The sequence below is a fragment of the Sinocyclocheilus anshuiensis genome, unplaced genomic scaffold, assembly GCF_001515605.1.
Source record: "Sinocyclocheilus anshuiensis isolate Anshui unplaced genomic scaffold, SAMN03320099.WGS_v1.1 scaffold344, whole genome shotgun sequence".
In the NCBI taxonomy this organism is placed as follows: Eukaryota; Metazoa; Chordata; class Actinopteri; order Cypriniformes; family Cyprinidae; genus Sinocyclocheilus; species Sinocyclocheilus anshuiensis.
Genome location: NW_015557066.1, coordinates 906747 through 920523, shown reverse-complemented (window position 1 = coordinate 920523; position 13777 = coordinate 906747). Strand labels below are relative to the sequence as shown.

Sequence of the window (13777 nt, the reverse complement as noted above, 5' to 3'; positions counted from 1 at the left end):
AGCTATCATTTTGAATGAGTACATCCACGAGTATAACACCGGGTGTGTATTATTTGCAAGGTCGCAGAGGTTACGAGCAACTAAAAGCATTTCCAAACTTTAGGTCAACAGTCAGTCCCTCTGCTGAGCCTCCAGGTTTTGGTATGACATGTAGCAGCTTTAACTGGGTTCAAATTCATAGCCCAGCTCTCCCTTCGTTGATTTTGACAAAACGAGTGGTGTGTGTGTTTTCAGTCAAAAAGAATGTCACCCTGTCACTGGCTCATCTACCTCATATGTGAAACAAATCTTGGACATTGTTTGTATAAACACAAGAAAAGTGTATGCTTTTCTTTCTACTCCCAGTCTGAGAGTCAATTTTCTTGATTTGTTGGTCTGGTTTTGTTCTGAAAGAGCTGGTAAAAATGTCTTGATAGACGTGAAATATTTCAGTCGTGTGTGATCATTTATTGCATTGTGAAGAGCTCCCTCTACTGAAATCCTGGCGAGATGCTTCTTTCAGCATGCACACTTAAAATACAGTGATGTATTGAGATCTAGATTAAAAGAATACAAATATTTTACTTTGTATTTCCTGCTTTCGATGAGGTCTGAAAAACAAATGTGTAAGTATGAAAAATGTTTTACACAAAAAATCTAAGTACGTGAATGCCATAATGAAGTAAGTAATTCATAAGCTACTCAAACATATTTCATATGTTTCATATCATAAATATACATACTTTTGCCCATACTTGTTGAACCTGTAGTTGCTGAAGGATGAGTCTGGGTGTGATCACATAGTGTTACTGCAGCCTTGGGGGTTTGACTCTATAAGCAGCTTGTGTCATCCGAAACTACGAGGAATCATTGAGGCGCTTCATGATGACCACACACGTGTGCTCAGCTACTGAGTAGATCAGTAAGGAATGACAGACCAGACTGGCTTACGAATTACATAGATATGTGACTTGTGTGCACATAGTGAGGTTTTAAACAATAAACGGTCAGTTTAATTGAGGCATTTAAAAGATTTTGTTACATTTATCATTATTATTATTAGTTTAGAAAAACAGCTTAAATGGAATTACTTATGAGTTATTATAATTATTATATACAGTTTAAAAGTCTGAGAACAGTGAAATGCTTATGTTTAGCATTTTTCTAATGTAATACACAATTTGTATTTCACCTTATATCATAAACACAATAAATGTCATATGTAAAATTAATTATTTGGATTGTCTCCCTTTGTCCTTTAGCACTCGAACTACATGTTTAAAAATGTACATTTCTATGCATTTTTTTCAAAATATTTTATCTTTCTGTTGTTGTTTTTTTTCCCAGATGTTAATTAGATTTTGAATCTCAGCTTATCAGTGTAGTCACAGACTTTTGGACATGACGGTATGTGATTTAACAAAATAGATTATGCCATATAATCAGTGATTTCAAATTGTGAATCATTCTAGTCACACCAAGATTTAGGTTCATGGGGGTCTTGTGAGACTACGTGCATCAGTGCTCTGCATTCCTGCAGTCATAATGCTGGGAATAGAACTAATATGAGCATAATGGACCACTCAAAGGTGAAGCAGAGCTCTAATGTATTTTCCATCTGTTAATATTTAATGCAATGTTGTAGACATCATTACACTTTTGACTAAATTACCCCTTTGCTGATCACCCTAGCTTAGTGATGACCTCTGCAACTGACAGTGTCACAATTACATCACCTCTTAATGAATGACTAATTTACTGTTATGGCTGCTGGCACTTCAACTGAAGTGGGCAGAGTGTTGGATAAATAAAAGTAAGCAGTGTATGTAAAATAAGGAAAATCTCAAAAATAGAAATGCTATTTTAAAATGTTTCTTTAAATATATTTTTTTTAAATCAGTTTGTTTTTTAGAATGTTTAGAAATATTTAACAATTTAATTTGATATAATAGAAGTCCTGATTTATCCCAGAATGTTCTGTTGTCTGACTTATGCAACGTCTGTATTTAAATCTACATACATTAAGAGAAGCAGGATTCTCATGTTACACATTCTGTGCTTTGTTCTTAAGGGTTTGCATTCTATCGCTCAACATCTTGCCAGTCAGTTGATCATATGTCATAGCTTGTGCATCGATATCTGCACAAACACATTAAACCCACACATATGTACAACCACTTAGCAAGGGTAGATTTGTTTAAATTAACTTTGATTCAAATGTCACCTTTGTCATGAAAGTATGAAGTAGGGCTGCACGATTAATCGAATGTGATTGTCATGCGCATCTTGCCAGTAAAGCCGGTTCTGTGATTAGTAGTAAATCTCCAGCATGTGCTTTCAGATGGAGCAGCATTTACTACACAGAGCCGTAGTTCACTGACAAGCTACGCAAACAACTTTCATAATCGCAGAACGATTTCTTCGATTTCATAATCCCACGATTAAATAAAAATTATAATAAGACGAACTCAGATAAACCATATATTGTCGTAGTCGTGTGTTTATTAGTCACGTTGAATTAATGAAAGCAGTTAAATCTTCTGTTTATTCAGCAACTGCTAAAGACATTTCCTGGGTTTCTTCTGCTAGGCGTATTTGGAGTTTCCGCGCGAGAGTGCCCTCTGCCCTTCGGATGGAGATTTACTGCTGATCACAGAACCCTGCTTCGCTGAAAGATACGCATGACAATCGCAGCTTCTGCTTAATCGCGATTTATCGCCTTTGCAATTTAATTTCGATCAATCGTGCATCCTTAGTATGAAGCATATACAGAATTTGTCAGATATCATCTATGCAGGTGACTTGACAGGCTTTACTGCATTTTAGAGCTTCATTCCCAATTAGAGATTTTTCTTTGTTTGCTCGTCATATTTCAAACAGAACATGTTGTATTTGTGCTGTAAGTCTCGGAAATGTCACATATGGGTAAAAGCCTGTTGTGTCTTTTTCACACTTTAAACCCACTGTACCTTTTTCCGAGGTATTGATTGCATTGGTCCTTTAATATTGGTGACAGCTAATACACTCCTAAATGATCGGTTATTATCTCCGGCCTTGTTCCATGTGCCCTGCTGTTTCCAAAGGTCATCCCTCTGTCTTCCTGTATCGACCTGCTCGCCTGTTAACATAGCCTAAGGCTTATTGAAAGTGAAGGTTGAGGAGCATATTTCCATCATGTTGCAATCTTTTCCTTCACGAGACGGCTTTTAAAAGGCTCTTTTGAGCATGTCCATTCAGAGAGAGGGGACAGGATGAGAAAACATAATGGATATGCCAATAAAGGGAAAAGCGCCCTTAAAATGCATGTGGTTTTCCACTGGTGTGTGTGTATCAGCATCCAGCCTTAATATATTATATTTAACCATAGAAGGCGTGCACTGTATATGCTTGACATTCATAGCTTCATAACTGTAATGACAAAGCAAAATCCTCAAAATACTAACGAAGCATCATCTTTTCATTTAACAGCTGTACGAACTGGACGATGATGAGAAAAGGAAGGAGTTTCTTGATGATCTCTTCAGTTTCATGCAAAAAAGAGGTGAGTTTTGTTATGTGCAGCTGTTCAGATCACAAATGTCAGAAGAAGAACACACCCTTTCACACTCACATTGCAAACCCATATGTTGCTTTTGGATGATAATGTTCAGATATGGCTAATTATAGGTCTTTCTGGCACAATTTTGGACATATTCCAGGTGAAATTGTATTTACTCATCTTCATAGAAAACTAAATAAGAAAATAAGCTTTTTGAATTTTTTTTTTAGGGACTTCTTTCATAGGAACAATTAAAATAAGTAGGTTTGATTATAATTGTGTCACCTATGTTTGAAAACAAAGCATCATAAATGTCTAACCACCCATCTGCATTCTTGCCAACAATGGAAATGCAGGGTTTATTGTTTTGGTAAAGGCTGAGAATGTGTAGATACTATTGTGATAGGCTTTTTCAGGTTTCCTGCTTGAACCGTCCATTTCTCTGAAGTGTTGCTGCCACTGTGGCGTGTTTCTGCCCCTGATGCTATCTGAAACAACGGCTTCTGCTGTTTGTTTTATAATTACTCTTAGATTATGTGAAAACATCCCTGAGGGGATGACCTTGCCACGGTAGGGAAGCCAGCATCCTGGTATTATGGCCATGGCATAATGAATTTTCAGCTTTATTGAGGAGGGAGGTACATCATCTGACAAGTTTTTCCCACCAAGGTGTTTCAGCAGACATCAGAATTCCGATATTTTATAGAGGAAATAGAGGAACTTTAATGGCCTTGCATAATATGAGGACGTTTGCAGCCTTTGATGACTTTCCAAGACAGGACAGAGTTATTTTAAGTACACAGGACTGTTTTTGTTGTTTTGTGTGGCTCTGCTCTGTTTTGGTAATATGGTGTATTTTCACTATAATTTTGGTTTACATCCAAGTTGATTTTTTTCCTAAACAATTAAGAAATCTTGCAAAATTTCAAAATCCCTGGTAGCCATTCAGACAGGCACTCTGGTAGCCGAAATGAATTTAACTAGCCCCCCTGAAATGTCAATCAAAAACATTTTCAAAACACAAATATCAGCATATATCAAAGAAGGAGTTTTATTTAACTGTTTACAGGATATCTGCCGGATTTTAAAAAATCAACTTAATGCTTTTTATGACCCTTTTTAAGACCTGAACAAATAAAATTATCAATGTATTACTGGAATAGGGAAAAGTCTATTGTAACAAATTAAACTGTAAAATGACATGAAAATACAGGTTTTCACAAAAACAAGTCTTATAAAATGATAAACATCCCATTTCAGCCTTTAAACCATTTTTAAGAAAAGGGATGAGTCAAACATATAAATTATTATATTAATTTAAAATATATATCTTACTGACATTTGTGACTATCTCACATTTACAACTGCGTGTTTTCTGCGTAAAAACATGGGGCGATTTTCGCATTGGACTAAAACAGCAGACGGGCTTATTGAAAATGTGAATTAATTCTCTGCCACTAGATGGGGCTTTTGAAACAGCAGAAACAGAAAGTATATCAGATTTTTTCTGAGAAAGAAGAATTGGGCAAGAAACACTCTCTTAATGAACAATTACAGATAATCATTCTATCCTTCCTTACACATTACACTAAAAGTACTTGGCAGTATCTCAACAAAATCTATGTAAATGTATTGTGGGGTGTTGCTGACCTTGCCGCCTGTTAGCAGTACAATATTATTACCAAATAGCTCACAACATTTTGACAGCTGACTATTCAGAGCTCATTTCATGCTTTTGTCAGTACATACTATATGTGACCCTGGATCACAAAACCAGTCATAAGGGTCCATTTTTTGATGATTGATGATTTATATATCATCTGAAAGCTGAATAAATAAGCTTATCTGGAATCTGAGGGTGCAAAAAATATATATATATATATATTGAGAAAATCGCCTTTACAGTTGTCCAAATGAAGTCCTTAGCGACGCATATTACTAATGATAAATAAACTTTTGATATATTTACAGTATGAAATTTACAAAATATCTTCATGGAAGATGATCTTTATTTAATATCCTAATGATTTTTGGCATAAAAGAAAAATCTATCATTTTGACCCATACAATGTATTGTTGGCTGTTGCTACAAATATACTTGTGCGACTTATGACTGGTTTTGTGGTCCAGGGTCACATATATCAGTGCTGTAATGTAGTTACATACACGTTTTGAAAGGGAGATTCTGTCTGTGTTTGAAAATGTACAGTATTAGATTACTTTAATTTCATATAATAAATAAGTATATTATTATATTATTAAATTCAAAATTGTATGAATTATTATATAATTTTATGCTGGTTCTCTTACAAAAAAAGTGTCACATTAAAATGAATGTGAATTAATATAATTTAAAAAATGAAAATAAAGTCATAAAATAATATGCCTAAAATAACCATAAAATAATAAAGCAAGAATAAGGTCATAAAGTTAAGAATTAAGTATTTATAAAATATTAAAATATTTTTATATTATTACAAGATTAAAGTCATAATATTTTGAAAATAAGGTCAAGATTTCTAGTAATATTATGAAAATTAAGTTGTAGCGTTATTAATTATAATCTGCATATAATGTGATTAATTCAATTAAAAAAAAACTAATTGACCATCTTTATTCAACATCATTTGTGCTACATTATACACAGTATGTTATGTATGGTATGAAAGCTTCTTTTCTCAAGCTTTCCATACCAGTGACACATTTTTTGTAATACATTTGTTTAAACATCATGTGTGGCCATTTTTGACTAGTCAAACAATCTTTGCAACAGATTTTGGTGTTTTAAGCAGAACTCCACCTTGGTGGTTTGGTTTAGTGTTTGAGGCAGTTACAGGTCACTGGATATCTGATTTATTTTCCCTGAGAGGCAACAGATGACAGAGAGGGCTGAGTTGTCATTTAGCTCTTTCTCATCTGTGATGACAGGAATGCATGGCAGGTTTTAATCGCGGTTCATGCTGTTGTTATAGCGCCATGGGCTAATCTATGCAAGACAGCCAGCGAGGAGACACCCAGTCTGGTGATGCCATGACATAAAAATGCCTGAATGCAGTGAAGTGAAGCTCTTCCCGTCAGCTCAGGCATGAGATCAAATATAATTAAATCCCTGCTGCCTCTGTTCTTATGCTTGATGTCTAAATCTGTATTGACTTCATCGCTCGGAAAATCAGAACACCCAGTGCACTCATCAAGAGTTCACTTAAATTTATACAGTTTGGATTGAAGACACAAATGTTTAAAATATATTTTATGCAAACATATATTTAGCTATCAGTAATGAACATTAAATGAAAACCCCTGTTGTTTTAGAATAAAGGCTTTTTACATTATGTCTGTTATGGATTTTCCTGTCATACATGAGTCTTTCAGCACATAATCCAGGTTACCTGCCGTACTTGTTTTACTGTTGTGTTGTCAATCATGTCTCCATGGTGTTAAATGACCAAGTGGCATTTATAGCTGTGTTATCATACTGTGTAACTGACAGCATGAATAGAATGGAAACTCCCATTTAACTTCCACCATATTAAGTTTTGTCATTCAATATGGTGGTTCACGAGTTACCACCTTGTAAATAGTTACAAAGAAGAAGCATAGTATTTTTTTTTTTTTTGTAAAACATACTCCAGTAATCTTTATTTATAGTTTTGAAAAATATTTTTTTCTGTGTAGATGCTAATAGACGGGCAGTTCTGGGGTCACTGTATCTGGGGTTTGTTAGTCATTACTGAAGTATAGAGAAACATTGTGCCTCTGAAAGTCTACACCTACCATCTGAACATAAATTTTGCCTGTGGTTGTGTAGATTTTGCCTGTGGATGTTTTGTCAGTGACTGGGGTAATATTCCTCACATCAGATTCCACATTCTTGTAACACATGGTTGCTGCAGGTCCATTTTCCTTCACTTAGCAATATCAGGCATCTGTGTAGGCTTCAACAGTGATAGGTGATAATTTGATAATCCCGAGTCTAAGTTTTTTTCATACTAGAGCGAACCTATTTGCTCCTGTGAGATCTTGAAATGTGCTGCCCCCACTGAAATAAGGGTGTTCATAGAAGCACACCGTCAGTGGTTTTTCTTGTTTGAAACTTGGTAAGGATCATTTTACAAATGGCATGCTGCATATTATAAATGAGATTTCAAGACATATTTGGATTGAATAAGATTAATACCATGTTGCAATTTGAGATGGAAGCACAAACAGCTGATATCATGTTACAGCTCTTATTAAAAGCTGCACTTGCTGAGAGTGTTTTCCCAAACTTTATTATTGCAGCTCTTTGACAACAGATATTTGCTCCCTTGCAAATACTATCTGTACTAATGCACTGCTTTATCAGACAGATTTTGTTGTGTTTAAGATTTTATGGCGTAACTGTAAATTATTGTTTTTCACAAATAGGGGTTATTGCAGAGGGTTGGTTACATGTTGATATAAATGTCTTCATAAAAATAATAATTACGAATAAAATAAATATATAAAATTAAAAATGAACACATGGGAAAATAAATTAATTGTTTTTCCAGATGGTAACATGTAGATGTTCTGAAATACATTATAAATTATGATAGATTATAATAACATAAATATCTGTGGGTGACAGTTTTATGATTATGCTTAAAAATGTTTTGTCAAATAATGTATGGTAACATTTAAATGTACTGTTTATTATTTATTGTAACAATTGTAATTGTGTACATTTATTCAATTTATTTTTTATCACCAAGGGTTTTCTCAACTTGAGAAAATTTGCAGTTTGCTGCTAGATCTGCAACTGCACATATCCATTTTATTGTCTTCCGTTCTTTCTTAAATTTACATATTAACTGAACACCTGTTGTTAGGTGATCAATAGTCTTATTTTGATATGTTTGACATGAGTAAGATGAATGACAGGATGCAAACCATCCACCTGCCGTTATTTTGGTAGGTAAATTTAAGCAGTACACTATAATAGAGGAAAGGTCAATGATCATTGATACCAAGTTCATATTTAGAACTTTGACAAGTATTGGTTACACTGCAATCTGAGCTTCAACCTAGTGAAGATTTCAGAATGCAATTAGGACACACTGTCTTATATGTATTTTGAACTGCAGTGTGTTTTCCATGTATCTGAAAATAAATGTCATATTTGGTGACTGGCACAAAATGTTGTACACATATCTATAATGCAAGATTTTTGAGTTTTAATATTTGGATTTGTGTATTTAATTTTTTCCCACTAACAAATCTTAAAGCAATAGTTCACCTCAAAATGAAAAATGATTTACCATAATTTACCCTCATGTTGTTCTTCGATTTAGAACAAAAAGTGAAGTTTGAAAGTTCCAGTCTTCGTACTTTCAGAGGTGCAGTTTTTCTCTACTTCAGACACAGGCTCACAAACCCCAGAACCGCCCTCTGTCTATTAGCACCTATACAGTAAAAAATTATCTTTCAAAACTGTAAATAAAGATTACTGGAGTAATTTTTTACAAGAAAATACTATTTCAGTCTTTCAATGTGGTATGCTTCTTCTTTGTAACTATTTGTGAAATTTACTTGCACTTTCTAAATGACAATTGTTTCACCACCAAATTTAAGTGTCCTAACTGAGCATGCATTGCTGGAAGGTACTGTTTTTATTATATATTGTAATAACTGTACATTTTTCATTTTATTTTTATCACTAAGGACTTCCTCAACTTGAGAAAATTTGCAATTTGCTGCTAGATCTGCATGATTCACAAAAATAAGTGATAGTTCATTTCGGATAGACGCAATGCAAAATGTTCCCCTCCCAGAATGACGTTCCACATCAGTTCAGTCACAGGATCAAATAACAGCTTGACGATAGTAAGAAAATGAAAACTTTGGCTGAAATCTCCTCAGCTTCACTATGTGTCCGGAACACATTAAAAAGCAATACACGAAAGGTTCTCCCCCGCTGGGAGGGAATCTGTGCCAGGACTGTTGTCCCCTGTAGGCCTGGCCTGAGACCAGAGGTCACTGGCCTTCCCAGTGTCCCCTGAACCTTGCCATCATCAATCATAACCTGTCAAATGTGAATCGTTTGTCGCAAGCCCATCTGTATACTGAGATGGCCGTATCTTTTTTCACATCAAAATGGCTGCCTCTATTTCACAGCTCAACACAAACAGTCCTGTGTTTAACTCCACTCATGGAAGAATGTAGATGAAATTCCCTGCTCCCCCAGAGAGCTTTATATAGAGAGAAGTATTTATGACCAGCTGTTTGAGACCTGTAAATGAAACGTGTGCTGCAAATTATATCTCTGTCAAAGCGGAGATATCGTGTGATTCCAAGAAAGTTTTAGAAACATGGACAGTTGTTTGGTGAAAACTTTCTTTGTTTGACTCTGGCTATACTATGATGGTCTCATTATATGAAGAGAAATTAGATTTAAACAACTGATGTAAATCACCTAATTGTATCCTTTTCTTTTGAGATGCCTTGATGGCTGAAGAATAAATATGTCCATCGTGGAAGAGACTTTGGAGTGATGGGCTCATTTACGACCACTAATCTTTAAGCAATAGGAACAATGCAAGTGTTATTGTCTATTGTAAACTGATAAATTCCCACTTTGATTCATGATTCCCACAGGAAGGCAACAATAAATTGATCACATCTTAGGGCAGCATCAGCACTTTCTTTTGAATAAATCAATAATTGACACTTTTATAATTACCTGAAATACTAATGAAGAGAATGAAAGACCATGAAGAGTGAGTCTTTTCGTTTCTGCTGTATTTTCAGTTCTAATTTCCCTGTGTTCCATAGGATGGAATTCAGGCTAATAGCACTCCCAAAGCACACCCCTGAAGTGTGTGGAAATGCCATTCTGCTAAGATTTAAAAAAAGAATAAAAGTATAGATTTTGATTATGCTAATTTACTACATTTGGCTACTCCACAAAGTGCTTCTTTTCAGTTGTTTTTTAAACATGCACTAAATGTATGTCTTTGACTATTGTGCTGCATCTCTTTTTCAGCGTTGGTTATTTAAAAACAATGTTTTACGGTGTATAGAATTAGTGGTTGACCGATATTGGTTTTTTGACTGCCGATGCCGATATCTTGGAAAGCCGGGTGGCCGATATAAAGCCGATATAATTGTATTTATTTTAATTAATATTTCATTTGAAATCATTTGAAAATGGATTAAAAAAATAATTTTGTAAAATAAATATACTTATACTTTAATGACAAAGTATTTTCCACAAATAAATAAATATTTTTTATAATTTTATAATTAAAAAACTAATAAAACTGTAAAAAAAAAAATTATTCAACTGTAACCAATAGAGCACTCAGTATTCTGGGAAGTTTGTGTGCATTGGGAATCATATTTTTTTAAATAAAGCCAAGGTAACACTCATAACACACATCATTCATACAGCACACAGTGAAAATGACATGAATATGACAGTGGGCAAGTGCAGCATAATTTGAAATCACAAATTTATGTTTAAAGCATTTAATTTGCACGGACCGAAAGTCACGCAGAGAACACACAGAGAACACGCGATCATGCAGGTCACATGCACACTTCACAAGATCTCAGAATTGGATTCGACAAAGTTTGCAAGGTTTGTGAAATTAAATTTTCATTAGCCATTCAAAGATTTGTTTAAATGATGTAAATGAGTATTTGCCGAATGCTGACGGCAAACGAGGAAGTATTATAATGTTTGCCTTTCTATTACTAATAATATAAAAGCAATCGTTATAATACTTTTTGTATACATTTTAATTCCTTTGTTTAACAGTTCATCTAAAGTCTACTTTAGACAGAAATACTTCCTTTGTTTAACATCGGATTATTAGACGGACAGAACTGTTAACGACGACGGCGAACAAGAGGGAGTATGTGAGCACTGTGTGCTCAGGCGCTGCAGCTCTCAGCGCCGTCAAAATAAAAGTCCCGCCTCGAACGCATCGGCCAAACAGAAAAACTTATCGGCCGATGCCGATATTTTAAAAATGCCAAATATTGGCCGATATATCGGCCTTGGCGATATAACGGTCTTGGCGATATAACGGTCGACCACTATATAGAATCATATTAATCAAAAGTATGTATGTATATAAAAAGTAAAAATATATGGCTAGTCATAACTAGGCATGGGACGATAACCGGTTTCAGGGTATACTGCGGTTTGGAAAAGTCACGGTTTCAAAACCACAACGACCCCTCCCCCTCCGGTTGGTGCGAGGCTGCGAGCAGTCAGTCAGAGAGTCGCCTGTGTGTGGGATGGCCGAAGGAGGTGAATCCCTGGATCTTTTCCCCCCGTCGAAAAAGATGAAGTCTGCCGTATAGGAATTTTTCGGGTAACGTAGACTAACCATGTTCTGTACAAAATGATGTTCCGTACAGATGACGTTTTCAATTATTTATTTTAATTATTTAGCCTGTCATGTTTATAGAGTGTTCCAAAATGTTCTATGTTTCTTAAAAATAACAAATTTAGTTTTTTTTACCCAGACATTTAAAAATAACATATTTTAGAGCTGTAACCGCAATACCGTGATACCGTGAAACCGTGATATTTTTATCTAAGGTTATCATACCGTCAGAATCTCATACCAGCCCATGCCTAGTCATAACCATCTACCTTGTTTCAATTAAAAATAACAATGTAGATTTATTTATTGCACCTTTCTATAGTTCTATAATCTCTCTCCCTCTCTATAGCATATTATCATGCTAATTTATTTAATTATTTACTTAGTTTCATAGCTGGAAAGTGAACCAACTCCAGGGTAAGGCTAAAAGCAGCCTAATGTTAGTGTAATCTATCAACTACACATTATATATTTTTAGTCAAATAGCCTATGGATGTCATGTCATAAAATATTTTTAATATGACTGAATTTGTATTTAACATGATAATTTAATAGAAACATTCAAAGTTAGTAATTATAATGCTTACATTTCCTCAGTTATTCAAACAGCAGCTACAGAAAACAAGCAAAGAACGTTTACATCAAAGAACATCATCACTGACTTCAGTCTAGTGCGAGTTTATGCACTTTAAAAACACTCCCATTATAATCAGTGAAGCGTCTACACTGTATGATGAATAAATCTCCTATACTTACATCACACGTACATCTGCACTTTGTTGTTTATGATGAGAGAATTTGCGAGAGAGCAGAATTCAGTCAACGAGCACTGAACAACATAACTCTGCTGTTTCTGCGATGACTCATCTGAATGCTTCTGATTGGCCTTTGTATTCATAAACTCAAAGGAATCGTATGTGATTGGTTATAACGTGCACCACTGTAAAAACACAGAAAAAGAAATATGATGGAACAAATAAGCCCTATTATTAATTAGGTAATATTACTAGCCTGATAATAATAATAATAATCGTCTAGCTATCGTCAAAGGCTTCAGCCTCGTTGATACACAGTACTATCATCTATCGGCACTAGAGCCCGACCGATATATCGTTTTGCCGATTTTATCGGCCGATATGAGCCTGCCGTAGATATATTGGTATCGGCAAATATGCCACCGATATGAAATTTTTTTTACAGAACCTAAAACAGATAAAATGCTTGTAAATTATGTAATTACGTAGTTTGTCCAGCAGAACGTGCTCCATTGTTTGCTACTGGTGACATGGATGAAACACTTTAAAGCTCAAGTGTATGGAATACCATTGAAACTTTGAACGGCCATATCTCCGTAACGGCACAGCGGATCCGCACCAAATTCGGGGTATCCCTTTAGCTCGAGGAACCCTCTCAAACGCCGAGTGTACGTCTCGAGGAGACGTACCCCTGCATCGATAGCCCCCGGGGTCCGGGCGTTACGGGCGGTTAAATTAAAGTGCGCGAGACGTGAATTTAAATTGTATTTATTTACAGAGGTATATTATGTCACACTTCACACTTCTCTAGTAAGTTTCGTCTGTGTGTGAAGACAGTAGCGCAAATCTGTGAATGAATGTTCCAAAGTTAAATAAACTTCATATCCGCAATAAAGTTGAATGGAATTGAATTGAAATAAAGTTGAATAAACTTCAACTTTACTCTTCAGTGCATTGGTGTCAGACTCATTTTGGATAATAAAGTTTATTGTTAAATTGTTAAATGCCCTGCCTCCATTACATATCTTTGTCACGTCATTATAAGTGTTTGATCACCACATTTGAGTGATCATTGCAAAAAATGTGTTTATATTCTGTTTATGTATATACTGTATTCTATATACAGTACCAGTCAAAAGTTTGGACAC

The 13777-nt window shown here is 35.0% G+C and overlaps 1 protein-coding gene across 1 annotated transcript in view; it reads left to right on the top strand.

Annotated features, from left to right (window-relative positions):
* Positions 1 to 3444: 3444 nt before the first annotated feature.
* The window catches only part of LOC107676636 (AT-rich interactive domain-containing protein 3A), a gene marked incomplete at both ends in the record, with an annotated part of 32569 nt that continues 22236 nt past the window's right edge, over positions 3445 to 13777 (top strand). Inside the window, one exon of the mRNA XM_016471221.1 lies at positions 3445 to 3520. Within this exon, the coding sequence (XP_016326707.1) occupies positions 3445 to 3520 (76 nt within the window). The remainder of the gene's footprint in view (positions 3521 to 13777) is intronic.